Genomic DNA, 27,126 nt, shown 5'->3' with positions numbered 1-27,126 from the left:
CGTGATGCACTAAGAAGGTGTTCTTATAAGAAGAGACTGACAGGGAGCCTGGGGGGCTCAGTCAGTTAAGCGTCTGACTTCAGCGCAGGGGGTGATCTCACAGTCTGTGAGTTCGAGTCCCACGTCCGGCTCTGTGCTGACAGCTCAGAGCCTGGGGCCTGTTTCAGATTCTGTGTATGTGTCTCTCTCTCTGACCCTCCCCTGCTCATGCTCGCTCTCTCTCTCTCAGAAATAAATAAAAAATTTAAAAATTTTATTTATTTATTTTGAGAGAGAAAGAAAGCATGAGTCAGGGAGGGCAGAGAGAGAGAGAGAATCCCAAGTAGGCTCCACACCATCGGGGCTCAAATCCACGAACTATGAGATCATGATGTGAGCTGAAGTCGGAGGCTTAACCGACTGAGCCACCCAGGCGCCCCCATTTTTTTTTTTAATATATTAAGAACTGAATAACTGGTAAGTTTCCTGCGGCTGCTGTAAGAAATGACTATAAACTCGGTGGCTGATGACAACAGAAATTCCTTGCCCTACAGTGTCAGAGGCCTGGAGTCTGGAATCCGTATCACTGGGTTGAAGTGAAAGCATTGACAGGGCCTCACTCCTTCTGGAGGCGCTAGGAGAGAAGCAGGTGGCGCCTCTACCAGCATCTGGTGGCTGCCGGCTTTCTTGGGCTTGTGACCACCCCCACCCCCACCCCAGGCCCACGTCTTCAATCTTCCTCCACTTGTCTTCACTTCGTGATGTTCTCTTCTGTGTGGGGGTCAGATCCCCCTCTGCTTCTCTCTTATAAGGACACATGTGATGGCATTTGGAGCCCTCCCCCAGATAATCCAAAATAGTCTTCCCATTTTAAGATCCTTAACTTAAACCATCTGAAAAGGGGCACCTGGGTGGCTCAGTTGAGCGTCTGACTCTTGATTTTGGCTCAGGTCATGATCTCATGGTCGTGAGATCGAGCCCCACCTCAGACTTTGTGGTGGGAGGTCGTGGAACCTGCTTAAGATTCTCTCCCTCTCCCTCTGCCCCTCTGCTTGACCACTCTCTCTCCTTCAAAAAAAAAAAAACTTAAAAAGTACACACTGGAGTTTGAATATTTAGCACACACACAAAAAGAATGTTAAATAGGGGCACCTGGGTGGCTCAGTCGGTTAAGTGTCCGACTTCGGCTCAGGTCATGATCTCGTGGTTCATGGGTTCGAGCCCCATGTCAGTCTCTGTGCTGACAGCTCAGAGCCTGGAGCCTGTTTCAGATTCTGTGTCTCCCTCTCTCTCTGACCCTCCCCTGCTCATGCTCTCTCTCTCTCAGAAATAAATAAAACATTTAAAAAAAAAGAATGTTAAATAGCGCGATAATTTTTGGATATATTTTTAAAGATTATTATTAAAAATTTTTAATGTTTATTTTTGAGAGAGAGAGAGAGAGACGGAGCCTGAGCGAGGGAGGGGCAGAGAGAGAGAGACACACACAGGATCCGAAGAAGGCTCCAGGCTCTGAGCTGTCAGCACAGAGCTGGACGTGGGGCTCAAGCTTACAAACTGTGAGATCATGACCTGAGCTGAATTTGGACACTTAACCAACTGAGCCACCCAGGCACCCCAATATTTTTCTTTATTTTTAAGTAATCTCTACACCTAATGTGGGGCTCGAGCCCACAACCCCGAGATCAAGAGTCCCACGCTCCCCTGACAGCCAGCCAGGTACCCCTAATTTTTGGATACTGATTACATGTTGGGGTGATCACATTTTGGATATATTGGGTAAAATCAAACCGATTATTAAAAAGTTAATTTCACTTGATTTTTTTTAGTTTTCTGCAATGTAGCTCCTAGAATACTTAGAAGGACATATCTAGCTTGCACGGTATTTCTGTTGGGAGGTGCTGTGCTGTTCTAAGGGGTGGGAAGACCATGGATAATTACCACAATCAGTATGTACATTTCATGGTATGTTAGGAAGTGCCAATTTCTATGGAAAAAAAAAATAAAGATCAGGGTAAGAGAGTATAGTAACTTCCTGTTGCTGCTGTAACAAATTACCACAAATGCAGTGGTTCAAAACCCACACATTTATTATCTTGCCGTTCTAAAGGTCGGAAGTCCGAAACAGGTCTTAGGGGCTAAAATCGAAGGCTGAGGTCCTTCTGAAGTTTCCATTCCCTGTCTTTTTCAGCTTCTCGACATGCCTTGGCTCCTGGCCACATCACTCTGACCTCTGCTTGCAAAATCACATCTCCTCTGACTCTGACCCTCTCGCCTCCCCCCTTGAAGAAAGGACTCCTGATGATGCGGTCCAACAGGATGATCCCAAATAATTTCCCCATGTCAAGGTCCTTAATTTGGTCACATACGTAAAGTCTCTTTGACCATGTAAGGTAACATAGTCACAGATGCCTGGGGATCAGGAGGTGGATATCTTGGGGGGGGGTGCCTTATTCTGCCCTCCCCTGGGAGGCTCAAACCAGAGGAGATGCTGTTTTACACGGGCGACCTTGAGAGCCTCACTGAGAAGGGGACACCTGCCTGAAGACCTGAAGGAATGGAGGGAAGGAGCGCTATAACTACTAGAGAACCGGGTAGCCAGTGCAAAGGCCCAGAGGTGCGTCTATACCGGGGAACCTCGCCTCCTCCTTGCACCGAAACCAGCAAGGGGTCAGAAATCGGTGCTGTTCTGGTGTCCCCCGAATCTTGCCTGAGGATCAGGAGGGTGTAGGGACCCCTTATCATAGTTGGTCTCCGGGCACGGTGTCACTTGCCCATGGCTCCTCAAAGGGCAGCTGGACCTGTGGGGAGGGGCAGGGGCCTGGGTCAGAAGGGCAGTGGGTCCGGCGCTCCCCGCCACCCGCAGTCCGGAGGGGCGATCACCTGGTCTCCGCGGTCCTGTCTGTCTGGCCTGTGCAGGGTTCGCCGGCTGTGCCACTGGCGCAGGGAGGCACGGGCCTCCGAGCTGAGCCCCTGGGGTGCGCGGCCCACGTCGGGCTGGTAGTGAGCAATGTGGTGCAGCGCCCCAAACCACGTGGTCAGGTAGTACCCCGCTAGGGACAGGAGGGGTGGTCAGAGCAGCTCTCTGGCTGCCCTGGTGGCCCTCGGTCTCCCTCCGGTTTGCCCGCCTTTAACCCCTGCCGCAGGGCGAGGCCGTTCGGCCCCAGGGCGCCCCCTGTCGGGACCCGGCGTTCCGGGGTGGGGGCTCACCCTCTCCCCGCAGCTCGTCGGGATCCAAGAGCTCCATGAGAAACTCCACGTCCAGCTGCGTCTCCCCGATGTGCGGGCTCCAGATGAGTTCTTCCGTCAGCGCGGGCAGGAAGGCGTCGGCGCCCAGGGGCTCTGGGGGAGGAGGACAGGCTCCGGGGTGGATGGGGGAGGGGGTGCAGACACCTCCATCCAATCCCCAGAACCACGAGCGCTGGCCGCCCTTCCACCTCGCTGGGCATGCAAACGCCCCTTAGTGGATCCCCAGGCCCGCGTAGACGCCCCCTGCTAGGGCGTGTCACCCTCTCCCCTCGACGTGCACACGGGCGCCTCCCGCCTCACTCCCGCCTCACTCCTGCACTCGCTCCAGCTACCGCCCATCCGAGTAGACGCAGGGAAGCCTCCCTTACCTTGGTTCTCGCCCTGAGCCAGGCCCGCGTAAACGTCACTGCACACCGCCAGCAGCAGCGCCACCTTGCGGCGTGGGGCGCAGGCGCCGTGCAGGTGCTCCAGGCGCGCGTGGATGCGGCTCCGCAGGGCGGGAGCGGGGCCCTGCCCCTCAGGCCCCGCCTCTGCCCGCAGGGCTATCTGTCGCTGCCGCAGTCGCCGCAGCTCCCTGGCTCGCAGCGTGCGGAGTCGCGTCCACAGGGCGGGCTTCAGGGGCGCTAGCACCGCCTGGCACAGGGCCGCCTCCACCGCGGCGCCTGAGAGGGGTTGAGGTGGGTGGGCGAAGGGCCGCTAGTCTGACCCGTGTCCGCCCTCTCACTCCACTTGACCGTACCCCCCTCCCCGACCCCCACCCCTCCCTAGCTTCTGGCCGTCCACAAGTGTAGACATGGGTGAGAACACGGGCGGAAGAGGGAGCCTGGGTGTGGTGTATGGCTGTCACCCACGTGAGAGATGGAGCAGCCATGAACGGAAGAGGTGTTCCCATATGGAGGACAAAGCAACGTGAGTGCAAAAGCAAACAGGTGACACGGATGGAGAGAGTGAAGTTGGGTGCAAACACATATGTAAGGCCCAGAGATGGCAAACGAGGTTTGGGGCATGGCGGTAAATTCCCTCCCGGTCCTCCTTCTTACCAAGGTCCTCATCCTTCGGGGGGACCCCAGGCCCCCTGCTCCCAAAGACAGCCCTGACATCGGGGTCCTTTGACAAGTGATCCTGGAGGTCAGTGAGGAGGTGCCGCACATCCTGGAGCAGCTCTGTGGCTGGGTCGCCGGGCCTGTGGGGGCCTCCGGCACTGGAGGTGAGGCGCGCTCTGAGGCTCTGGAACTGTCTGCCCACGTAGCTGCTCCGGGCCCTGGCCAGAGCCTGGATGTGATGGGTGAGGACATCGTCGGGTCCTTTCTCTTCATCTTTGTAGGTGTCCTCATCTCCGTCCTCCTCCTCGTCATCCCCCTCTTTCTCCTCCACCAGGCTGGCTAGAGTTGGCCCAGCATGGTATACCTCCGGGCTGAGCGGGCCTTCAACCCAGGAGACCCGGTGAGGGGCAGGATTCCTGGGGGCTGGATGTGAGGAGAGGGTTCGGCCCCACAGAACAGCAGGAGCAGCTCCCTCATCCTTCAGGGGCCCAGGGCCCCGCCCCGCTGACCTGAATTGTGTCCTTCTGCAGTCCCTGGAGGTGTCTGTAGGGTGATCTGCTCCAAACCGCACCCTCTGTGGGTCTCCAGGTAAAGCTTGTTCACCACGGAGAGCACCTTCTCCGAGATGTTGAGTTGGACCCTGCCAGTGTGTGGAAGACCTGGGAGCCAGCATAACCGAGATGTCCCAGATGTCCAAGGCGCCAGCCCTGGTTCCTTCAGGGTACCAGGAGACTAAATTCCCAGCCTCATTACTGAAGGGCCTGAGGCTTGGTGCCTTGCCCCTGTCACTCAGGCCCAGGAGTCAAGCCTCCCACAACTCTCTCAGGCCCCCATTCTATCTCTGGAAGTCTGGCCCCTGAAGTGCCATCCTTCTGGACCAACAAGCCTGGAAGGTGGCCTCTCACCTGTTTGTTGATCTCCCAGCCTTAGCGCGGGAGGGGGCAAGAGCAGTGTTCTGGGCAAAACATCCCTGAGAAAAGATAAAGGGAAGCTGCAGTGGGTGGAGTGCCTTAGAGATGGATCCCCTTAGCCCTTTTGATGGGTAACTTGTACCTGCTGGCTGATAGGAAAGCCAGGAGGTGGGGCAGGTCTGGCATACAGAGGTTAGAATATTCCAGAGACACACCTGAGGGGTGGGGCAACAAAGGGCAAGGAAGAAAAGTTGAAGGGTGGCAGCCTCACCTGCTGGGACTCCCTCTTTCTCAGTTCTGCAGTCCCCCGACAGCCCTTCAAAACAGGGAAATTTCTACCCCTTTAAGTCCCCATCTTTTCCTGTGTTTTTAGGCTTGCATCCCACTTATGCCACCAAATAGGACTTGGGAGATTATTTTGGAAGCAAAGCTCACCAAATTTGCTGTGGACTGGAAACTCAGGAGTAGGCTCCTTACCTCCAGGGAGCTTCTGGATCTGGTAGGTGTGGACTTCTCCTGGTGAAGCTCCTGTCCTCAACACCAGGACCTGGCTGGGGTCGTGTCCTGTGACCAGGAAACTCTGGGTTGGGGGTGGGGGTGTAGGCAAAAGTCATCTTGGAGAGTATTTGTGCAGATGTCTGTTACTTTTGTCTGCCCATCATCCCTCTCCCATATGTTTCATTCCACATGCCAAATTTCCTTTAAAGAAACCCACTCCCTCCCTGAGTCCCTGTGGGTGGGACTAACTCTATCCAAGCCCTAGAGGTGGTCTGTGACCTGACCTAGCCAATAGGATGACAGTGCTTTCTAACCGCTGTGATTGGGTCAGACATGGGCATGTGAAGTAAGTCTAGCCAATGGAAACCTTCCATGAGGTTTTTGCTGGAACTCTTTTGGCTTGAGGCCTTTTTTCACTCTGAGATTACTAAACTTGTGAGATGTGGTCCTAAGCTGGGGACGGCCATCTCAGCCACCACAAGGAGAGAGCCCCCTTGAGAAGGAAGCTGTGTACACCCCACAGTTGCCTTATGCAAGTCCACTCCCTATCCCTTGCAGAACTGCAGGGTGCTTAGGGCCTAATCTGCCCGGCTGGAGAAGAAGGATAATGATGTAGGCAGTGTTTCTCACCTCTAGCTTTATAATTCCCAGGCAAGCTTTAAAAAATATATTATAAAACAAATAATAAAAATAATTAAAAAAATATATTGCTACCTGCCCCCCACCCCCTGTATGTTTTGAATCGATTGTGAAGGCTGTTGGTTTTCCTGTTAAAAGAAACAGATATAACGGGTGCTTCCTTTCTTCTCTTCTCCCTGACTGGAGCACACACATGTGCTTGGACCCGGGGCAGCCACTGGGCAACCGCGGAGGAAGTCCAAGAGAATTGCAAAAGCTGGCCTTGATGTCACTCAAGCTGCTGAACTAGAACCTGTAGCAGCCTTTCTGGTACAAAGAGAAGTGCCTGTTTGCCTACCCTACTGTATGGAATGACTGCGTTTGCTCCCTGAAGCCCCAAATGTTCGGCTTTCCCCACAGTCTAAAGCGGAGCCCAGACATGGGCCGAAGGGAACTTTGTAAGCGGTCTAATGCTCAGGATCCAGACATTCCCGAAATTCCCCTTACTTCTGGGGGGTTCTGTCATCTGAATCAGTAAAGTGGCACTTTTTGGTTTGCCCAGTTTGTGCTGCTGGTCACCAGCAGGCGGCAGAGTCCTGAGTGACCCACGGTGTCATGGGGAGGGTCAGAGAAGGTCCCTGGTTGTGAATACTCACCCCCGGTGGCCACGACTCAAGAAGGGCTTCTGCATGCAGAGCGTCCAGCTCTGGGATCTGCCACACCCCCCGTGTCCTGCGCAGGCAAAGGAGTGGCTCTGTGGTCCCGAGGACCCCTAAGGGGGTCTCACTTGCTCCATTCACCTGTGGTGGGACCGGCCTGGGACGTGCAGGGGCCAGCAGATGAGAGGTTACAGGTGGGCAGCAGGACGCTACAGTGGGGTCCAAGGTGCGGGATGGGGCAGCCCAGGGGTGAGAGGAGATTCAGGGTCCTCTGGGAGGTGGGTACTCGGTGGAAGTGCCTTTGGAACCTGGGGGCAGGAGCCGGACACCCCAGCCCCCGCAGCCCTCACCTCTCCCCGTTGATGAGGCCTGCAGAGGCCTTGTCCTCTGGCCGGGCCATCTTCAGGATCTGGGAGTCCAGCAAGCCATGGTCTGTCCTCTGGCGGGAAGGTGAGGTTCAAGGCTGCTCCAATCCAGGGGTAATAGGCAAAGTATTTACAATCAATATAGCAGAGACTCTGGCCAATCAGAATGGACCCAAGGCTCCCTTGCTGGGCTGGGTGTCAATTCTTCAGTGGCTGGACAGTGGAGAGATCTGGGGACTCCAGAAGGCAGGCCAGTGGGTCCTGGTGGGGAGGGGACAGGGGGAGGACCCAAACTGACCGCTGTTCACCAAGCGATATGGACACGCTTCAGATTCCTAACAGCGTAGTGTCTGGGCAAGTGGTCGGCCCATAAACGTGGGCACTTCGTCAAGGTGCCATTATGTTATATGACACCCCCTCTGCCTCTCTTCCCAGACCACAGAAGGGCCCTCAAGTATTCCTACCCCCAACCCCCACCCCGCAACATTCTATTGTGAAGGTTTTCAAACGTTCAGAAAAAAGGAGAGAATTTTACAGGAAACATTCATATACTCACTACCTAGATTTTATAGTTGCCACTTTTTGCTTTGTAATGCATCTGTCCCCTCTATCGATTAGACCTCAACCCTTAAATTTTTAACACTAGCTATTTTTTGAAATGTTTTATTTATTTCTGAGAGAGACAGCGTGAGCAAGGGAGGGTCAGAGAGAGAGGGAGACACAGAATCCAAAGCAGGCGCCAGGCTCTGAGCTAACCGTCAGCACAGAGCCCGATGCGGGACTCGAACTCACAAACCATGAGATCATGACCTGAGCCGAAGTCAGATGCTTAACCGACTGAGCCACCCAGGAGCCCCCAAAAAAGATTTTTTTTAATTTTAAGTGACCTTCACGTCCAATCTGGGGTTTGAACTCACGGCCCTGAGATCAAGAGTCGTATGCTCTATGGCTGGGCCAACCAGGTGCCCCCACCGGGCCTCAACTTTCTGTCTCTCTCTCTCTCTTTTTTTTTTAAGTTTTATTTATTTTTGAGAGAGAGACAAAGAGAGACAAAACGTGAGTGGGGGTAGGGCCGGAGGGGGAGAGGGAGACACAGAATCCGAAGCAGGCTCCAGGCTCTGAGCTGTCAGCACAGAGCCCCACACAGGGCTTGAACTCACAAACTGTGAGATCGTGACCTGAGCCAGAATTGGATGCTTAACTGACTTGAGCCCCCAGGCGCCCCTGGGCCTCAACTCTTAAAGCCAGCACACAGCCCTAGCTAGAGTGGGTTGGTTATGCTTCGAGGTGGGCATTTTTGGACTATTTTCCCCCCGGCCGTCCGGGGAGTGAGACGGCTGGGGCCATTCGTCTGTGCACAAACACTGAAGAAGTACAGCCCAGAGTGAGGTGCCAGTCCCTGGGGGGAAGGCGGTGGACAGGACAGGCCCCTGCTCTCAGGGGCCTCCATTCTTGCTTGGGGTGGTATAGGAGACGGGTAATGAGTAGCTTAACGAATCACTCGGCTTGCTGACCAGAAACCAGGCTTTGGGGAAGGGTGGGGACAGTGAGTGGGCGCCCCGTCCGGGGGAGAGCCGGCAGCAGGGGTGGGGGCCGGGAGGCAGATGCTCGCCTGGGTCGCAGGATAGGAAGAGGAGGCCGGTGGTGCTGGGGAGGGCAGCATGGGGATGGCAACCTGACACCAGAGGGAGGCAGTGGGGGGGGGGTGACATGCGGTCCCTGGGGACCCCTACCTGTTCTTCGAGGGGAGGCCTGGAGTAGCAGGAAGTGAAAGTGTTCCTCACAGAGAGAGGAAGCTGAATGGGTGGGGGAAGAGGCGGGGCTGGGGGGGGATCTGAAAGCAACCTTCCCCTCTTTTGGGGGCTCAGGCCTTAGATGACTAGGCTTCGGAGGAAGGGACTGGGGCCGCTTGGGGGCCCAGGGGTGGGGGGGGAAGAGCCCCGGGCTCTCGCGGGCTGCAGAGTCCCCTCTGCTGTTTCTCCGCCGCGCTTCCTGATGTGCCCGCGCAAGGAACAGGGAGGCCGACACCTGATTGTTAGTTGTTTTTGTTTTTAATTTGTCTCCAGTGAGCAACACTGTCTGCCCCTCCCTGCGTGGGCAGCGGGTCCCAAGGGAAGGGGACGGCATCGCACCCGCCTCGGGAGTCGGAGGTACACACTCGGGAGGCCTTCGGGCTCGGCTCCCCGCAGACAGGGGGGTGTTTGAGGCACCCACGCTTGCGGCACCGGGCCTACCTGGCCCCGGGCCCCCAGGAGCCGTGGAGGGCACGGGGAGCCCCGGGAGCCCTGGGGCCCGGGTCCAGAGTAGTTAGGAGTTTAGAGGTGGCCCAGGCCCGGGGAGCAGTTAGAGGTTAGGGGGGGCTGCCTTGCGGCCCTGCGGGTGGTTAGAGACGGCCTCGGCCCTGGGAGCTGTTAGAGACCAGCCAGGATCAGAGGTGACGGGTGGGGGGGTGGGGGGGTGGGGGGGTGAGGGGCTGGGAACCCAGTTTTGAGAGGGAGCAGTTAAGAGGCCAGGATGAGGTTCTGAGCTCCCCACACGAGAGCGGCAAGTTAGAGGGGCCCAGGGCTGTGGGGCTCTGCTGGCCCGCGGGCGCGGGGGGGCGGGTCCTGCCCCGGAGACACGCTGTCACTGGGGTTTCTCTCCCTCCGTGGTTCGGGCCTCCTCCTTGCTGGGAGGTGGGGACTTCCTGGGCGAAGCTGAAGGGTTGGGGTTAGGGTTCCCCGCCCCCGCCTGCTGGGCGTCTATGCTGGCGTGCTCCTTCCGGACAAGGTCTTCCAGCTCCTTCTGCGGGGTTGGGGGTGAAGTTCACCAAGGTCAGAGGTCACCGTGCATCCTGTGGTCAGAGGACCCGTGGGGCAGGGGTCTAGGGACTGGGGTCAGGCCGGGCCGAGGTGGCCCCACACCTTACCTTCCATCCGAGGAGGTCGGCAAGGGCCAGGCAGCCCTGGTCACAGTCACCCAGCCAGGCCACGTCCCTGTGAGTGGGACAGTCAGAGCTGGTCCCAGGCCCGTCCCAGGCCCCTGCCCACTCTTCCCAGTCCGGGTGCCTTCACACCCTCCTTCGCACCTTGGCCCTGACCCGCACAGGCCCAGGACTCACCTGTAGGCCTTCTTGGAGTCGAAGTCCATGCCTCCTCCAAGGCCCATCATCATCCCCAGGAAAGGGTCGGTCTGCGGGGGAGGGGGCGCTCAGAGCACAGACCCTGGAGCCGGGTGGCCTGGGCTCGTTCCCTGCTCTGTGACTTTGCTCAAGTGACTTGACCTCTCTGAACCTCAGTTTCCTCATCTATAGAGTGGGGGCAACCACCAAGCCACTCCTAGCATTGTACCGGCAGCAGGTTACTACTTAGAAAGTATTTAGGGGGCACCTGACTGAGCTCCCAGGCGCCCTGAGAGCACACAACTCTTAATCTCAGAGTGGTGAGTTCAAGCCCCACATTGGGTGTGGAGCCTGTTAAGAAAGTACTCAGGACAGCGTCTGGCACAGGGAATGTTGGGGCTGCTCGAGGAACCAGGCTCCCCAGGGATGAGGGAGGGCGGCCACGGCAGGGAAAGAGCTGGAAGGGGGAGTGGGCACCTCCCCGCACAGTGCTGCGGGCTCCGGGCCAACCCTCCCGACTCTTCACTTGCAGAAGGCATGGCCTTCCCGTTATGGCTGAAGTTGCTCTGAGTTGGAATCTGTCACTTGTTCAGAGAGTCCCGAGTGACCCAGAGTACCTGTAGGATCTTAGAGGCCGGGTGGCCTGGCATCTGACCCCCCCGGATTCTGGAGCTCCTGGCTCTGAGCTGAGGGTCCCAGATCTCCAGGAAGCCAGTGAAAGGGCAGGTGGGACCCGGGGAGGAGGGGGAGGGGAACACAGAGGGGCCTCCACAGGGAGCCAACTCACCTGCCCAGTCTTCTCCTTGTTGATGAGCAGGCGCGGGGTGGACAGGGGTGCCCTGGGGGATGGTGAGTTGAGTGGTAAGCACCTGTCCCGGCCCCCCCAGATCCCAGCAGCCCCCCCGCGGTCCCAACCTACTTGCTGATGAGGGACGCAAAGGGCTGCACCTGCAGGGAGGTGCCCATGATGATGAGGAGGTCCACCTTCAGGAAGTCCTGTGAAGAGGGGCAGCCAGTGAGGGCTCCGGAGGCTCAACGGAGGCCCGGCCGCCTCCTCCCATCCTCCACCTGCAGCTAGTTGGGGAAGCCACCTGCCCAGGGCACAGCCCTGGCTGCCCCAACTTCGGGGAGCATGGGGTGGGGGGCCACTTACTGACTGCATGCAAGGGAGTGGGGGACGGGGCGGGGGGCACTTACTGACTGCATGCAGGGGAGCATGGGGTGGGGTGGGGGGCACTTACTGACTGCATGCATGCAGGGGAGCGTGGGGCGGGGTGTTGGGGGGCACTTACTGACTGCATGCAGGGGAGCGTGGGGCGGGGTGTGGGGGGGCACTTACTGACTACATGCAGGCATGCAGGGGAGTGAGGGGCGGGGCATGGGGGGGCACTTACTGACTACATGCAGGGGAGCGTGGGGTGGGGGGTACTTACTGCATGCAGGGGAGTGAGGGGCGGGGCGTGGGGGGGCACTTACTGACTGCATGCAGGGGAGCGAGGGGCGGGGCGTGGGGGGGCACTTACTGACTGCATGCAGGAGAAGAACCTTGCCGGGAGGTTCTCACCGAAGAACACGATGTCTGAGGCAGAGTTGGATGGACACAGACACAGAGACAGAAACAGAGACGGAAAGGGAAGGTGAAACGGGAGGCAGAGACAGGGACAGAGAGAGAGACAGAAAGGGGGAGAGAGGAAGAGCGAGGGAGGAAAGGGGCGGGAGCAGGAGGCTGTCCCCAGGGCGGGGGCGGGAGCTGCAGAGCAGCTGGGACAGGTTAGGGGCAGCAGAACCCCTTCTCCTGGGGGGCACATCCAGGGCACTGGGCAGGGACAGAGGGTGGCCGGAGGCGGGGTGGGCGGGGTTCGTGGCGGGGGCGGGGCTCACCAGGCTTCACCACGCTGTGACATTTCTCACACTTGGGAGTCACCTCGGAGAAGATCTTCTCTGGGCGTGGGGGAGGGGGGAGGAGGGGGTGAGCCACTCAGGGCTATAGTGTGTGCTTTGCAGCCTGCCCGCCTCCCTCACTGTCAGGCGCTGGGGGCCCTCGGGGGTGCTGGCCTCGCTCCCTGCTTAGGGAGCTGCCCCCACCTGCCCCGCCCCCCAGGATTCCGGGGTGGCTCCGGAATTAAAGAATTAACACCAGAACGGTGAACGCGCAGACGCTGCCCCTCAGATGCCACACGATCCCGCCACCCCCACCTGGACAATAAAGCTCTCCGAGCACGGCTTTGAGGGGAGCCCTAGTTTATCCTGGGCGAGAGGCCTAGTGTGTCCATGACCGTGGGATGGGGACACCCCCCTTCCCCCAGCCTTATAACCATCATGCTCCCTACTGCTTATCGATTAAGGAAGCTTGAACACACTCTGTCGCTTGCAAGTCCCAGAACCCTAGCTGATTTGGTCAACCCTTCGTTCCTTCGACGAATATTTACAGAGCACCGTTTTTTCTTAGGAACGTCGGAGGCGACAGCGTGAGGTTCTGGGTGGGGGGGGGGGCGGCTGCGGGGGCTACTGCTGGCGTCGAGGCGGAAGGGGGTCATGTGCCTCTGTACCCTGCCCCCAGCTGCGCGCACGGGGGCTATTCAAGACTCCTGGCCCCAGGGGCGGTCAGCTGGCATTTCGTGCTCCGGGGGCCCCACAGCAAATATGCAGCTGTCGCTTCTCACGCGGACACCAGGGGCTTTGTGAGATCAGCATAAAGAGCGTCAGAGATGGCTTTCCATGGGGGAAATGTGTGGCTTCTTAGCTGCACAATGGGTGTCAGGCAAAGGCTCTCGCTGGCATTCAAGAAATGTGGGCCGGCTGAATTTTTTGCCCTTTTTCTTTTTGACACTTTGCCCTTCCGTGAACAGGGACTCTGACTTCAGCAAGCCCTATAGCCTGTCCCTAGGGACGCCCCCCAATCTGCGTCCTTGGCCATGCCTGGCACCCCATGGGATCTGCTTGCCTGACCCAGACTAATGGGTTATTGGATCCCGTGCCTCTAGACCAGTGCTGTCGGATAAGGCGGTCATGGTCATGGCTTTCAACATTTACACTCATAAAAATGACCCCAAAACGACAAATTCCATTCATCGGTCACATTTTCAAGTGCTCAACGACCACCTGAGCGTTGGCTGCCATACTGGATAGTGCAGACAGGGACTATTTCCCTCCTCTCCGAAAGTTCTATCAGATAGTTCTGCTCTTTTCAGAAGGTCGTTGAGTTTGCCATCATGGGCCCCTCGCGTAAGGTAAGAAGGGAGCCCCTCAAAGGGCAAAGAGCTAGGGTGTCGTGACCTCAGAGAACAGCCTGAGGCGGCTGTGGGACCGAATTTGGTCTGGAGCTTGCTTCCGTCATAACCTGCTTGTGAGGCGGTGTTGGCAGCAATGAAACCCCGCTGCCCCCTCCAATCTTGGGGTGCTGCCATCATCTACTGAGCAGGACAGAATGGGTGTCCACGGCGTGGGGGCCCTGCCCTCGGGGACAGCCTCCTGCGCCTCACCTTTCATCCAGCGTAGCGTGTACTCCCGTCGGCAGAGGGCGCTGGTGCAGTGCGACGTGTAGAAGGTGCCGTGCGCCTCCACCAGGTCCTCGGGCTCCAGCCCAGCCACTCGCTCCAGGGTGTCGATGTTCTGGGGGGGGGCGGGGAAGAGGCTCAGCGGTGCGGCACACCCCTCCGGGCAGCGCAGGCAGTTGCCAAGAAAAGCAAGCACGGGGCGGGGTGTGCCTATAAACTGCTCTCTTCTCACCCCGATAGTGGCCCCTGACCGTGTGGAAGCCCCAGATGATTCAAGGTGGGGCCCAAACTTGTGTCTGTGAGCCCAGGTCCACTGCCACCGTCAGCCCATATGGAGTTTTCCCGCACATTCAGACACCTTAGCATTTCTCAGAAAAGTTGTTTGGTTAGTGCCGCCTGCCAGAAATGTGTCAAAATTAACATACAAACCTACAATGCCTCCGTGGTAAATAGAGCCCCCTCAGATGTGGCATCCTTGTGCAGTGCCCAACCTGCACCGCTGTATGTGGCAGCTCTGGCCAAGCATTAACATAAATAAAGGAATCAGGAGGGTTTATTTGGTTTTCTCCATCCCTATTTTCCTACTTAGCAGTCAGGTTTCTTATGCGGAGGGGGCTGTTTCAGAGATGGCACATTAACTTGTGTTCTTTTAAGACTCAGGTCTTTTCCGCTAGCTATTCTTCTCTTCCACATAGACACGTGTGCTCTCATTTTGCTTAAAGCACGCAGCCCCTTGGGAGCAGCTTTTGTTTGCCCGCGAGAAATGCTGTAGAGGCAGGTGCTGACAGAGCACACCAGCCGATGCCACACAGAGACGGCCGGTCACGTGCGGCCTACAGCTGAGATGCTGCGAACAACCCAGAGGATTCTCTTTCAAGGGCAGACGGCCCCAGCCGCGCTCCCTGCTCCCTGCCAGCAATCAGCCTGTTCCCCAAATGCGCAGACAAGAGCCACTGTTCCCAGACACTCGCTTGGCGGCCTTGCCCCTCCCCCTGCGTTAGTTTCTGCCTTTGTTACTTGACTCAGTCTACTGCCTCGCTCACACGCGTGCCAGCAGCGTGCACGCAAATAAATAACGGGCACGTAAAAGAACTACTTATTGTTATTCTCTGAGGCCACTTGTGAGAGAGAAACCACAAACAAGAAAAGACTGAGGCTGACCTGTATGCCCTGATATTGAAATAATCTCTCCAAGATGTTAAAAGGCACAGAGGAACAAAGGCTGTGGGAACATGTGCCTGTTTGTTTGACCTTCGTATGGAATTTTTTTTTAAGAAAGGAATTTTTTTTTAAGTTCATTCATTTATTTTGAGAGAGAGGGAGCAGGGGAGAGGTAAAGAGAAGGGGAGAGAGAGAGAGAGAGAGAGAGAGAGAGAGAATCCCAAGCAGGCCCCACACTGTCAGTACAGAGCCCGACGTGGGGCTCGAACTCATGAACTGTGAGATCGTGACCTGAGTCGAAATCCAGAGTCAGATGCTCAACCAACTGAGCCCCCCAGGAGTCCCACATATAGAATATTTTTAAAGGTGATAGGAGAAATCAGCAACAGCAGGGGCCACGAGGGAGGGAAGCAGGAGGCTGGGGGGTATGGCCCCAGGAAGGATTAGCAGCGATTAATGATGAAAGCATGATGGTATACAGCAAGCGACATGTGGCCTGGGCGTGAAGCAGGAAGCAGAGCACGGTGAGGACAGGGGTAACGGTGGGCAGTGGCCACTCAGCTCCAGCCAAGAGCTCCCCCTGGGAAAGCCACCCAGGGGGCAGCCGGCTCTTCTCAAGTTTCAAGATGAGCCTCAAGTCTGGCTTTTCATTTCTTTTCCTTTTTTTTTTTTTTTTTAAACATTTTTTATTTTTGAGAAAGAGAGAGACAGAATACGAGCGGGGGAGGGACAAAGAGAGGGAAAGTCAGAACCCGAAGCCGCCTCCAGGTTCCGAGCTGTCAGCACAGAGCCTGATGCGGGGCTCGAACCCACAAACCAGAGAGATCATGACCGGAGCCGAAGCTGGATGCTCAAGCCACCGACTGAGCCACCCAAGTGCCCCTGAAGTGTGGATTTGCATCTGAAATCTCTTGCTTTTTAAACCTTGGCTCCCTTCTTGTTTCAAAACACCACGTCCCCCTGCTGGACATGATGGCAATGGCAGCTTTGAAAGATGGGAGGGGGGAGGGGGCGGTGGCGCCTGGCTGGCTCAGCTGGGGTAGCGGGCAACTCTTGATCTCGGGGTTGTGAGTTCGAGGTCTCATGCTGGGTGTAGAGATTCCTTAAAAATAAAATAGAAAGAAAGGAAAGGGAAAGGAAGGAAGGAAGAAAGAAGGAAGGAAAAAAGAAAGAAAAGAAAGAAACAAAGAGGTGGATACGGAAGAGTCTTCCACACAGGAAATGAAAACACGCCAAGTCCCAGCCCTATGTGCAGTGTAAATGTGTGCAGTGTAAATGGCCTGGACGCATTTAAAGGAACCCGAAGCCGCTTTGCTGCGGCCTCACGGTGGCTTGAGCGAACAGGGCGCGTTCTCACGAACGGATACTTGTATCTTGAGATAAAAATAGCATCCCACGGAGCTCCAAAAGTGCTGTCTCATCGCAATTCAGAAAGCAGTGAAGGCAATGTGTTCCAGAAAACGGGGTCAGTGACTCAAAAAGTGGCCGAGGTTGATGGAGAGGGTGGCAAGTGTGAAAAAAAAGTTTCTTGACAGATGAGAGTGGAACGTGTTTTTCCACGTTTATCTGTTTTCGGTCACCGGCGTTCTAGGGCCGCAGGTGCAGTGGAATCGCACACAGAGCGTGGGAAGTAGGCGAGCACTGCCTGCGCCTCCCCCCCTGCACCAACCCAGCAGGGATTTATGCGGCTTCCAAGTACCAGAGCCCGCTTGCTCCCGAGGGAGGGGCTAGGGGGGTTCGGCTGCGCTCACAACCAGGCTCCACCTTCAAAACCAATCTGTTTTGGAGAAACACTTCTCCCCTCATTGGCCCCTTCTCCTGCTGGGACTGTCACAGCGGCCTCCTCCTGGCCTCCTCCTCGCTCTGTCCCCTCCGCAGCCAGAGGGACACCTGGGTCAGGTCACATCCCCTCCCCTGCAGCACTGTCCTACTCAGTGGCGGCCTAAAGGACAAAGCCCTTCCTGTGGCCCCAAGAAGCCACCCCCACCCCGCGATCTGCCCGTCACCTCCCTGAGCTTGTCTCCTCCATTCTCTACTGCCATTCTCTCTGCTCACTCAGATCCAGCTTCTCGAACACGCCAAATACGCTCTCACCTCAGGACCTTTGCCCTGGCTGTCCCCTTTGCCTGGAACACACTCTCCCCCAAGATCATCCCCCCTTCCCCCGGCTCCAGGTCTTTGTCTAAAAGTCCCCTTCTCAGTGAGGTCTTCCCTGACATCTTGTTGACAAGCTCTCCTTATCCATCTTGCCCAGTATGCAGGAGACTAGTGGCCCTAGGGGGGCGGGGACGTCGCTGCCAGCAGGGCCTGGCACCAGGCCTGCGCTCAGTAAACACCCCTGACAGAAGATGGCTACCAGGGCTGTGATGGAAATTTCAGGAAGTCATGCCTGGAAGGCACTGGGTTTCAAGCAAGCGGTTTGTAGCCTGTCTGAGCCACGTCCCGTGGATGAAACTGACTCTGGGAAGAAAGGTGGGGTTTTTCCTGAGCCGGGGGACGGGGTGTCCTCCTGGAAGGAGACAGCTGTCCCTTCCCCAGCTGCCACCACCGGCCCGAGCCAGCTAGGCAGGAGCGCCTGACCCCATCTGAGAAATCTGGACTTAAAAAAAAAAAAATCCCCCCGCCGTGGCAGCCTCGTGGGCTGCAGATGCAGGAAGAGAGAGTTAGGACACTGTTTACGCTCAAGTATTCTCTCTCTTCTAATTTTGGGTTTTTGAGTCTCACGTAGAGTGTGATATCACTGTTCCTGTTCATCACGTAATTTCTTTTCAGTTTTTTTTTTTTACTGTTTATTTATTTTTGAGAAAGAGAGATAGAGACCGAGTGAAAGCAGACAGAGGAGGGACAGGGAGAGAGGGAGACACAGAATCCGAAGCAGGCTCTGGCACAGAGCCCCACACGGGGCTCCAACCCACGAACCGGGAGATCACGCCCTAAGCCGAAGTCCGATGCTTAACCACTGAGCCACCCAGGCGCCCCGCACTACATCACTCCAATGCGTATTCACACGCGTTCATAAAACACAAGCTCATAAAACAAAGGTAGAGGCGCAGTTTTTACCGCTAGGGGTGCGAGACCCCAGAAGCACCTTGCAGACTCATCCAGAAGCCAACTATGGGAGCTGTCCTTGCCAGGGAACCCCAGGGCCAGGCCTCGGCTAAGCACCTGCCACGCAGGAGCCATGGCCCCCACACTACCCCGCCTCAGGGCACACTATTTAAAGCCCCCTCTTCCTTTAGGCTCCGTGCTCAGCAGCTGGCAAATGGTCAAAATGTACCGATTTGGTTAGATCGAGTCACTCTGTGGCCATGTACGGAAACTCCTAACCAAATGTGAAATCCACAGTGCCTGGAGCGGCCCCTCAGGTGTGAGGTCCTTTGTCGCCATGCACAGGATGGCTCCCAGAGGAGCTCGCTGCCGAGCCACCAGGGACCCGAAGGGCCAAGGGCCAAGCTGTTCTGGCCTCTGCTTTACAGAAGGGGAGACTGAGGCTGAGAGGGGGTAGGGGACTCATTGCGGGTCACGTGGCAAGGAATTGGGCCGGGCCCGAGCCTGAGGACACCCCCGGCAGGTCCCCCTCTGCCCTCTGCCCGGGGTTGCCCTCCGCAGCCCCTACCTGCGTGTAGCAGCGCAGCAGCAGCCCCTTCTCCTTCAGCAGGCGGATGAAGTAGTGGCAGACGGTGGGCTGGAGGGGAGCAATCCCAACATTGTGATAATGACAGAGCACGTTGGCTGCGGGTCGCAGTGAGCCAGGCACTTTTCTAGGCGCCCTGGCTGTTCTGTCTCATGGAATCATCACACATCGGTCTGGGGCGGGTTGGGGGGGGGGGGTTGGGTGGCGCTAGCCCCATTTCACGGATGAGGAAACTGAGGCACAGGAGGTGAACTGGTTTACAAAATCACACGGGTGCCGACCTGGGGTCTGCCCAAAAGCAGCCTGGCTCCCATCTGGGGTCTTACATGGACTGTTAATTCAGGGAGGCCTTCCAAGAAGTCCCATAGGCTATCATCAGCTTCATCTTACAGATAACAAAACTGAGGCTCAAGGCTCATTTTCTTCAATGGCAGAAAATGAGGGACCAGGGGTAGGACCCAGGCAGCCCGGGGCCCATGTGGCATTTGTCTGAAAGGCCTCAGAGGAAGAAGCTTTTCCATGCCCCTACCTGCCCCGAGTTTCCTGTCCACCAGAGAAAAGAGAGCTCACCTTGAACTGCCCAGGATAGAGTTCCTTGGCGAGAGCAAAGAAGGGCTCTGGATGTTTCTGTGGGAGACAGAACCGGCATCCCGATGGTGAACTGAGACCTGCAGTCGGGTGATCCCATTCCCCACTGGGCGATCCCATCCCCCCACCGTTATGGACACTCCCCCCTGGGGAGTACAAACCTTGAAGTAGCCAATCTCAAAGATGGCTTCCGGGTAGGGAAGATGGTATTTCTCTAGGTTGGCGTAGAGGCCCGTGGATGGGGAGCGGAAGTCAGGGATGCCCGCAGCTGGGGGAGGAGGGGCAGGGAGCACGGGTCAGGGACCTGGGCCCCATCTATACCCCATCCTTCCTCCCCCGTCGAGGGCCCAGACGTGGCTCCCCCCAGCCTCTGAAAGGGGATCCCCCAATGTGACGATGGCTACTGGGGGAGAGGAGGCACTTACACGTGGAGATCCCAGCTCCCACCAAACAGATCACCCTGCGACCTGGAGGAGAGGAATTGAGGCATCAGGTGACAGTGGGCTCGGCCCCAAAAGAACATCACAGCCCCCCAGACTGTTGGTTCAGGGCCAGGCCCTGGGGCAGACATTTCAAATGCATGAATGGTCTTCCCGAACATCTCAAGGTGGGTGGAGTTAACACCCCCATTTCACAGACGAGGAAACCAAGGCTCAGGGAGAGGAAGGGTCACACAGTCAACGGGTTGCAAAGCCAGGATGGGGACAAGGAATCTATGGTTTGAAATTATGCCAACTTAGATTCGAGAAAAGGGCACGTGGAGGGAAGTTTCTCCTCCTGACTAGTTCTAGAGAAAGTGCAGATCTTAGTGAGAAGGCTGGGGGCCACAGGTGTCTTCTGGAAGAGCTACAGGTTATTGTAAAAATCTCTGGCCACTCTTCACTTTTTTCCTCCCTTAACTCTTTATTTATTTTTGAGAAAGAGAGAACACAAACAGGGGAGAGGCAGAGAGAGACACACACAGTGTGAGCAGAACAGAGGCAGGGAATGAGGGAGACCCAGAATCCGAAGCAGGCTCGTTTCTGAGCTGTCAGCACAAAGCCCGATGCGGGGCTCGAACTCACGAACCCTGAGATCATGACCTAAGCTGAGGATGGACCTTTAACCGACTGAGCTACCCAGGTGCCCCCAGGCCTCACCGTTTGGACACAGTCTTGAATGACATCTATTTCTAGCATATCATATACATTCTTGCAGCATATTCCTTTCCTCTGTCATCAACCAAACATCAGGCTGATGATTTTCTGGTGAAGGCCAAAGCTTTGCCACTCTTGGCCCACATCCAGTGAAAAGCAGGGAGATAAGAGCTTCAAATCCTGGCTCTCCTCCTCGCCAGTGAGGGGGAGGTGTCTTAGTTCAGACCTCCCTTCTGGGCTTCAGCTTCCTGCTCTGTAAAATGGACATCCTTACTTACAGTACTGACTTCATGGGGCCATCCAGAGAATGAATTCATTCATGTAAAGCTTAGATCAGTGCCCGGCACCGAGCTAACACTACATATGTGTTTGCTATTATTCTTTGAGTTAATTGTACTTCTTGAGACCCAGGATTTGTACACGTGTAAGTCCTTTGTTCCCCCATTTTTTTCCCGGCTGTCTGAAAAGAAGATGGAAATGGGCGCCTGGGTGGCTCAGTCGGTTGAGTGCCTGACTCTTGATTTCCACGGTTCGTGAGATCATGTCCCTTATTGGGCTCTGTGCTGACAGCGTGGAGCCTGCTTGGTATTCCGTCTCTTTCTCTCTCTCTCTCATTCTCTCTCTGCTCCTCCCCCTCTCAAAATAAATAAACTTTAAAAATAAGAAAAACAAAAGAAAAGAAAATGGGAAGTCTTGGTAAGAGTTGAATTGTTTCACAAGCGCCCGGGGCTGTGCAGAAATAGCCCCATTGCCCCGTCAGCTGCTGGCCTGCGGACAGCCCTGGCACATGGCACTCTGGCGTCTGCCCATCAGCTGACAGACAGACACAAGTGGGAGGCCCCTGGACAGGGTACCTCTGGCGTGTCCTGTGCACAGGACAGCAAGGGGGACGATGCCCTCAGCTTCGGCTCGGGGATGCCCCTGGGCCAGGCCCCAGCTGGGGCCACACAGGAGGGAGCACATGGTCTGGATTCAGGGGGCCTGGGGTCAAGTCCTGACTTGACCTCTTGCAAGCTGTGTGACCCTGCACCAAGTCACAGCCTCTCTGTGCCTCTGCTTCCTCCTCTGTCCAGATCACCCTCATGATGACATTCACAGGTACAACGGGAAGACCAAACGACAGGGCGCCTATCAAGTGCTTAGCCCGGTTGCTGGCAAACGGTGAGGGCTCAGTTAACTGCTGCCCTTTACTCTGCTCCCTCACAGGCAGCCTCATGAGCCGCTGTCCTAACACCCAAGCACATGAGGAAGCAAGGAACAAAAGCTTTGTGGCCATTGCTTGTGTTCTCTTTGGGGTGCATCCAGGCCAGGAATTGGGTGCAGACGGCTGCCCGGCCTGCCCTGGGAGAGGGGGGTTCAGGGCAGAAAGCCTGGGTGCCTGAGCAGGGCGCTGGCAGCAGCGGAGGATGGGGAAGAGGGAGAAGACGGCGAAGACGTCCTCAACAAAAGGCTGTTCAGGACCCTCAAAGGGTCCATTGTTTTCGTTGAGGGCCTGGTTTCTCAGACTCTGGTGACCTCAATCCGCAGCGAGAAATAGAAATGACATGGTGACCTAGTAGAGAGGCACCCACGTACCCCCCCCCCCAAACACGCTTCCTGTAATAATTGTCATAGGGTCCGCGGATCTTGCTCTGTGCCAGGCCCTTGGCCAGGCAGTTCCATGTCTATCAATTCAGGGCACCCCAAGGACCCTACCAGATAATTCCTATAGGCATCATCTTCACCCAGGGCCAGGCCAATCAGCGATGGAGGTGTGGCCCCGGTCCGGCCAGGGGTTAGGAGGTGTGACCCAACCTGGCCCGACTGGAGCCAATCTCTGCTCTTTTGCTTGAACCCCAGGAGGAAAGGTGCACTCTAGGGGGGAGGGGCTAGCCCTGGCCTTCAGGCCTGCCGGGAGCCGCCCTCTGACCTTGAACGGAAAAACAGCGCCCCAGGGCGGTCAGGTTTTGGACAACATGCGAGCCTCTGAACGAATCCAGCCGCTCTCAGTGCTGGCTTTTAGTTAGAGGGGCTGCACTCCTCTTTTGGGGCAAGCCAGTTTGAGTTGGGTATCTTGTTCCTTGCAAACAAGAGGCGTGAAGGGGTCGAGTGGCTGGGGCTGAGAAGTCAGGGCGCCCAGCAGGCCCGGGTCTTACATCGCTCGCTCTGCATGTAGCGCGTCACCCCTTCCAGGGTCAGCTCGTCCAGCAGACGCTCCTTTTGGGTGCCCAGGCCCAGCGTCTGGGAGAAGAAATTCCGCAGGAAGTCCACTGGCCAAAAAAGCAGAGAGAGAAAGAGAGGAGCAGGGTGGGCGTTCGGTCAGGATGCTCAGGCCCCCCCCCCCCCCCACCCCGGGGGATCCCCTACCCTCCCACAGCCAGGGACCTCAGGTGCTGGCTCTGCACCCATTATTACGTCCTTTGAATGGCACCTTCGGCGGAGGTGAGGGCAGCAACTGGATCCTGCCTTAAGCGGCTCCCCCAGGACCCCATTCCCAGGGAAGATACTCACTCTCTGCTTCTCCGCCAGTCGCTCCTCCCTCAGTGTCTGAATCTGAGTCCTAGAAGGGGTGGGGGTGGGGTGACCAGGCCCCAGAAGTGGGGTTAGGGAGGGAGGAGGGGGGAGGGTGGCACCCGGCTCTGGGGGGAAGGGCTCTGGCGGGGAGTGGGCCCGAGGAAGGGAGGTGCGGCGGGGGGCCAGTGTGCGGGCTCGGGGCTGGGCTGCCCCCGTTGGAGCCCTGCTGCTCCCGAGGGGCGCAGTGTCCTGTACTGTCCCTGCTGTTCTGAGCCTGATGCTCCTCATCTTGGAATGGAGCCCAGAGGGCAGTGCCTCCGGGGGCTCTCTGAGAGGAATGGGTTAACCGGTGAGGGGTACTCCCAGCAGCAGCCGGTGGGGTGAGTGCTCAGGGAGCACCGACTACTCCCTGATGTCTCATGTCCTCGCCCTGCAGCCCCGCCCGTCCCCTGCAACGTAGGCCTGGCGCCCTTCCCTGCACCCCTGCGGCCCTCCTCACCCAAGTCACTCCTGTGACTGATGCCGGTGGAAACGCCTCGGTCCTCACCCTGGGGCCCTGGACGCTCCTGCTGGGAGCCCCGGCCACCACCTCTCCGACCCCTCCGTCTCATTATATACGCCTCCCCTCAGTCAGGCTCCCGGACAGCAGGGCTGAGACTCTGTCCCGGGCCTTCCTCTCTCCACCTTTCCTGGGCTAGCTGCCATGGCCTTGGCCCAGGCATTGATAGTGCTACCCCTCTGTTCCCAGATACAGGGTTCCCACAGTCTCCCGGATGCCTCCCCCCAAGTGACCCCTGGCCTCTCTTTCCCACCATGTTCCAAACTGGCCTTGCCCCCCCCCCCCCAAACCTGTTCTTCCTCCTACGTTACGTCCCATCTCAGTGTGGCTTCTGTCCCCTAATTTTTGTCTCCTCCTCCTGCCCTCCCGGCATGATGCATCCCCAGCCCAGGGCTCCACCTGGGTCCAGCCTGTTCTCCCTCTGGGGACCCTGTCCTGGCCTCCTCCCTAAGCTCCCTGACTCAGCCTCCACCTCCGATCTACTCTGCTGCCCTGGGGGCGATGGTCTGACTGTGTCAGCCCACCCCCTCCTCGGCTCCAAGAGCCCCTCTTGCTGGCTTCTCCAGTCTAACTATCCGATCACCAACGTGTATGGAGTCCAGCATGATGTCAGCTCCAAGATGGCGGGGGCCTTTGGTGTTCACCGCTGGATGCCAGCACCAACAACAGGGTCTGGCCCCCCAGCAGTTGCTCCAGAACCATCCACCACTGAACGAGTGGATACCTGCCACGCGCTACACCACGGCTGGGTCCTGCAATGGACCTCGCAAAACCCCGGTTCTGACCAACTCACTCTCCTGCTTAAAACCCCTCTGGCAACCCCCTCCCCCATCTTTCTCGGCTCTGGTCCCAAGCCTTTTTGAATCGGAACTGCCCTTCCAAACGTATTTACATTTTTTTAAAAAAATTGCTTCCTAAGACAAGCTTTGCAAAAACCCTGGCCATTAGACAATGCATGACTTGAGGCGCTTGCCTGAGTTCCCTCGCCCAGCCCGGGTCAATGTAACCACTATGAACAGGAGAATGGCAATCGCTCTAGATTTTTCTCTCTGCATAGAAAACTCATTTATTTCTCCAGAAATGGGGCCTACCATAGTACGACGCTGCACCTCGCGGTTTCCGCGGAACAATATCCTACAGACCCAGCCCCTTCCTTAAGCAAGCTACATAGCGTCGCATTGTGAGGACGAGCTATACTTCATTGAGCCCGTCTGCTGACAGCCGTTTGGGCTGTTTCCAGTTTTGCCCGGTCACAGACAATGCTGCAATTTACGTCCCCGAATCTCTCTTTCTGGGACCGAGGATCCCTCTGGAACATGAAACCTTTTTTCTGTGGCAGCGGTTGGGCCCCGGGAGCCAGGCGGGGGAGAAGCCCGGGCCTGGCAGGAAGCCTTCACCCCCTCGGCGTGGCCCTGGCCCGCATCTGTCAGGTGCTTTAGGCCTCCCAGCTTCGGGCCTGCCCTACATCTGAACGGCGATCTCGCGTCTGTGGGCGGCTTGGCATCTTTTCAGGCGGCGGACAGTGAGGCTCTGTGGAAGGGCTGGGGGGCCCCGCCCAGCATGTGGGAGCAACTTGGCCTAAGGGGGAGCTGGAGGCGCTCGGGGGGGCCTTCAAGTCTCTGGGAGGTGGCCTGTCTCCATCTCCCTGAAGTGTCTGGAAGGCAACGTGCCCGGTACTGTGGGATCCAAAGCAGTCCCTGCTCTTCTAGCCGGGGGGGACAGAGGATGAGTCACTTAACAGCTCTGCCGCATCTGTAAAATGGCCACCGTGGGCCTTGCTCCCCCACAGGGATTCTGGGAAGACGAAATGAGATGATGTTCACAGAGCCCTGAGCAGAGTATTCAGTAAGTACTCTGGCTGGAATAAGTACTCAATAAATGCTAACCTCGAATATAATTAGCTAAGCACCCCCAGGCACCTGACTGCTGACCACATCACACCCTTCGCGGCCCCCGGTCTTTGCGCAAGCTGTGCCCTCTGCGTGGAGTGCCACTGCTCACTGCCTAAGAAAATTCGAAGTCACTCTCCGCTAACTGTGATGTGTCTGTATCCCGGTCTGACGCCTGGACCAGCCTGCGGACTCCTCCAGGGAAGGGGCCGGCGGGACTCCCTGTGGCCCCACAAGGTTTACTCTGCCTCGAGCTACTTTCAGAATCCCCCCTGGAGGGCGTTTTCTAGTCACTTGTCCATGCGATCCGTGAGTCCAGGGATCAAACTGGACACCTGTGTCTTCCGTGCGCAGCATAAATGAGGTCCAGAAAGGACGGGGCAGGGGGCAAGGAAGGAGAAAAGGTTGGGAGGGCAGGCCTGCAGTTAAGGTTGCACGCCTCGCTCCGACAATTGCCAGAATCCACCATTCCCTAAGAGGCTGAGCAGGAGTTGGGGGGGGGGGGGCAAGGGACAGTGGGGCAGTGAGCTGAGGGCCCTGGGGTGACTGTCTCCCCTCTGCCACCTCCCCCCAGTGTGGGGTGTGGGAACAAGTCCATCTCTCTCCTTCCCTCCACCGTTCCCCAAATCTCACCTGAGCCTCCAGCACCTTCCCTGCCTGGGTCTCCAGAGGGTCAGAGGCTGGGGAGGAGGCGGAGCAGACGTGGTTACAGTGGGGGGCATGGTTAAGGGGGAAGGAAGGGCTTCAAAGCGGAAGGGCAGGGGACAAGAAGACCCACCAACCTAATTATACTGGGGTGGGAGGTGGGGGCAAAAATGGAGTAGAGGCGGGGAGGGATGGGTGGGGGGAAGCAGATATTACGGTGGACAGGACAAACAGGAGAGGTGATTAATGAGGGACAACGAGAGCGGGGCAGGAAGGTTTAGGAGAGAGAGGAGAAAGTAAAGCATTCAGGGCGTAGATGAGGACTTAGAAGTGAGGAAGGAAATAGTGACTGTGTGTGAGCGCGCGCGAGCCCAGGGAGGGATAAATTTACAGAGGGAAGTTTAAAAAGGAAGACAGGAGATAAGAAGAGATACTCTGACTAGAGACGACTTTAGAAAGGGAGGTGCAGTGGGGATGGTATGTTTAGGGGGTGACACAGGAACTAGAAGGAAGAGATAGGAGGGGACACCAGGGGTCCCTTAGCATCCTACAGTTCCCCCTAACAACCAGGTACCCTTAGCAACCGGGTCCGCGACAATCTAAGTCCTTAGCAACGAGGGTCCTCAGCAACCAAGGTGCGAGAAACGCGCGATCGTTAGTAACTTGGGGGACGTGGCAAACGGACCCTTAAAATCTCGCGACCCAGAAACCCAACAACCTGGCAGGATGGATCACTTAGCAACGACCTCCCGTCCCCCCGAATCCCACTCTCCGCCATGCAGCCCCAACCTCCAGCCCCACCATGCCGGTCCTCGGCCCCGGGGCCTGCAGCCCTCAGCCAGGCCCCGGCGCGGCCCGACCCTCCCACCGGGGCCCCCGACTCACGGTCCGGCTCGGCCATGGGCGCCGGGCGGGGGCCCTCGGGGCTGTCACCGACTGCTCTGTCCCGTGACGGCACCGGAAACAGAAGGGGCAGAGACCAGGCAGAGAACTACAACTCCCAGCAACCATCGCGTAGGCACACAGGCCTTCACACAATGTCCGGGGCGCGGCTCTCTTAGGTTAGGAAGACTTGCGACGGGAGGACTACGAGTCCCATGCT

At 57.2% G+C, this 27,126-nt stretch overlaps 2 protein-coding genes across 5 annotated transcripts; both read right to left on the bottom strand.

The window, feature by feature from the left end:
* Nucleotides 1-2,051: 2,051 nt before the first annotated feature.
* Nucleotides 2,052-9,119, bottom strand: RINL (Ras and Rab interactor like). 3 transcript variants are annotated; one of them, XM_039244949.1, is made up of 12 exons: nucleotides 9,056-9,119; nucleotides 7,308-7,420; nucleotides 6,955-7,114; nucleotides 5,660-5,762; nucleotides 5,325-5,397; nucleotides 5,177-5,241; nucleotides 4,781-4,930; nucleotides 4,269-4,694; nucleotides 3,597-3,890; nucleotides 3,190-3,321; nucleotides 2,863-3,032; nucleotides 2,052-2,780 (listed from the first exon to the last, which is right to left on the bottom strand). In XM_039244949.1, the coding sequence occupies exons 2-12, from the start codon at nucleotides 7,355-7,357 to the stop codon at nucleotides 2,721-2,723; spliced, it is 1,683 nt and encodes a 560-aa protein (XP_039100880.1). In that variant the 5' UTR covers nucleotides 7,358-7,420; nucleotides 9,056-9,119; the 3' UTR covers nucleotides 2,052-2,720. The 3 variants fall into 3 exon arrangements, with proteins under 3 accessions (XP_039100880.1, XP_039100876.1, XP_039100883.1); XM_039244945.1 differs by having other exon boundaries at nucleotides 7,308-7,583; nucleotides 9,056-9,085; XM_039244952.1 differs by having other exon boundaries at nucleotides 6,955-7,030; nucleotides 7,308-7,583; nucleotides 9,056-9,085.
* A 235-nt stretch (nucleotides 9,120-9,354) lies between these two features.
* SIRT2 (sirtuin 2) lies at nucleotides 9,355-27,123 on the bottom strand. 2 transcript variants are annotated; one of them, XM_039251224.1, is made up of 16 exons: nucleotides 26,910-27,003; nucleotides 26,013-26,059; nucleotides 22,929-22,977; nucleotides 22,574-22,687; nucleotides 19,728-19,769; nucleotides 19,464-19,570; nucleotides 19,285-19,341; nucleotides 18,697-18,765; nucleotides 13,905-14,034; nucleotides 12,304-12,363; nucleotides 11,946-12,001; nucleotides 11,342-11,418; nucleotides 11,210-11,261; nucleotides 10,423-10,493; nucleotides 10,231-10,297; nucleotides 9,355-10,106 (listed from the first exon to the last, which is right to left on the bottom strand). In XM_039251224.1, the coding sequence occupies exons 1-16, from the start codon at nucleotides 26,923-26,925 to the stop codon at nucleotides 9,948-9,950; spliced, it is 1,173 nt and encodes a 390-aa protein (XP_039107155.1). In that variant the 5' UTR covers nucleotides 26,926-27,003; the 3' UTR covers nucleotides 9,355-9,947. The 2 variants fall into 2 exon arrangements, with proteins under 2 accessions (XP_039107155.1, XP_039107145.1); XM_039251214.1 differs by lacking the exon at nucleotides 26,013-26,059 and having other exon boundaries at nucleotides 26,910-27,123.
* Nucleotides 27,124-27,126: the final 3 nt, after the last annotated feature.

Source organism: Hyaena hyaena, unplaced genomic scaffold, assembly GCF_003009895.1.
Source record: "Hyaena hyaena isolate Hyena2069 unplaced genomic scaffold, ASM300989v1 scaffold_9, whole genome shotgun sequence".
Taxonomy (NCBI): Eukaryota; Metazoa; Chordata; class Mammalia; order Carnivora; family Hyaenidae; genus Hyaena; species Hyaena hyaena.
The sequence above is the reverse complement of the archived record's forward strand: the minus strand, read 5'-3'. Positions and strand labels throughout refer to the sequence as shown.

Coding starts and splice junctions, on each gene's coding strand:
- RINL (XM_039244949.1), bottom strand. CDS start 7,357: ATGGCCCGGCCAGAGGACAAGGCCTCTGCAGGCCTCATCAACGGGGAG. Junction 7,115..7,307: donor GGCCTCATCAACGGGGAGAG/GTGAGGGCTGCG, acceptor TGCACGTCCCAG/GCCGGTCCCACCACAGGTGA. Junction 4,695..4,780: donor TGCAGAAGGACACAATTCAG/GTCAGCGGGGCG, acceptor CCTCACATCCAG/CCCCCAGGAATCCTGCCCCT.
- SIRT2 (XM_039251214.1), bottom strand. CDS start 27,035: ATGGTTGCTGGGAGTTGTAGTTCTCTGCCTGGTCTCTGCCCCTTCTGT. Junction 22,978..26,909: donor GCCCATGGCCGAGCCGGACC/GTGAGTCGGGGG, acceptor CACCCCTTCTAG/GACTCAGATTCAGACACTGA. Junction 19,342..19,463: donor TTGAGATTGGCTACTTCAAG/GTTTGTACTCCC, acceptor TGTCTCCCACAG/AAACATCCAGAGCCCTTCTT.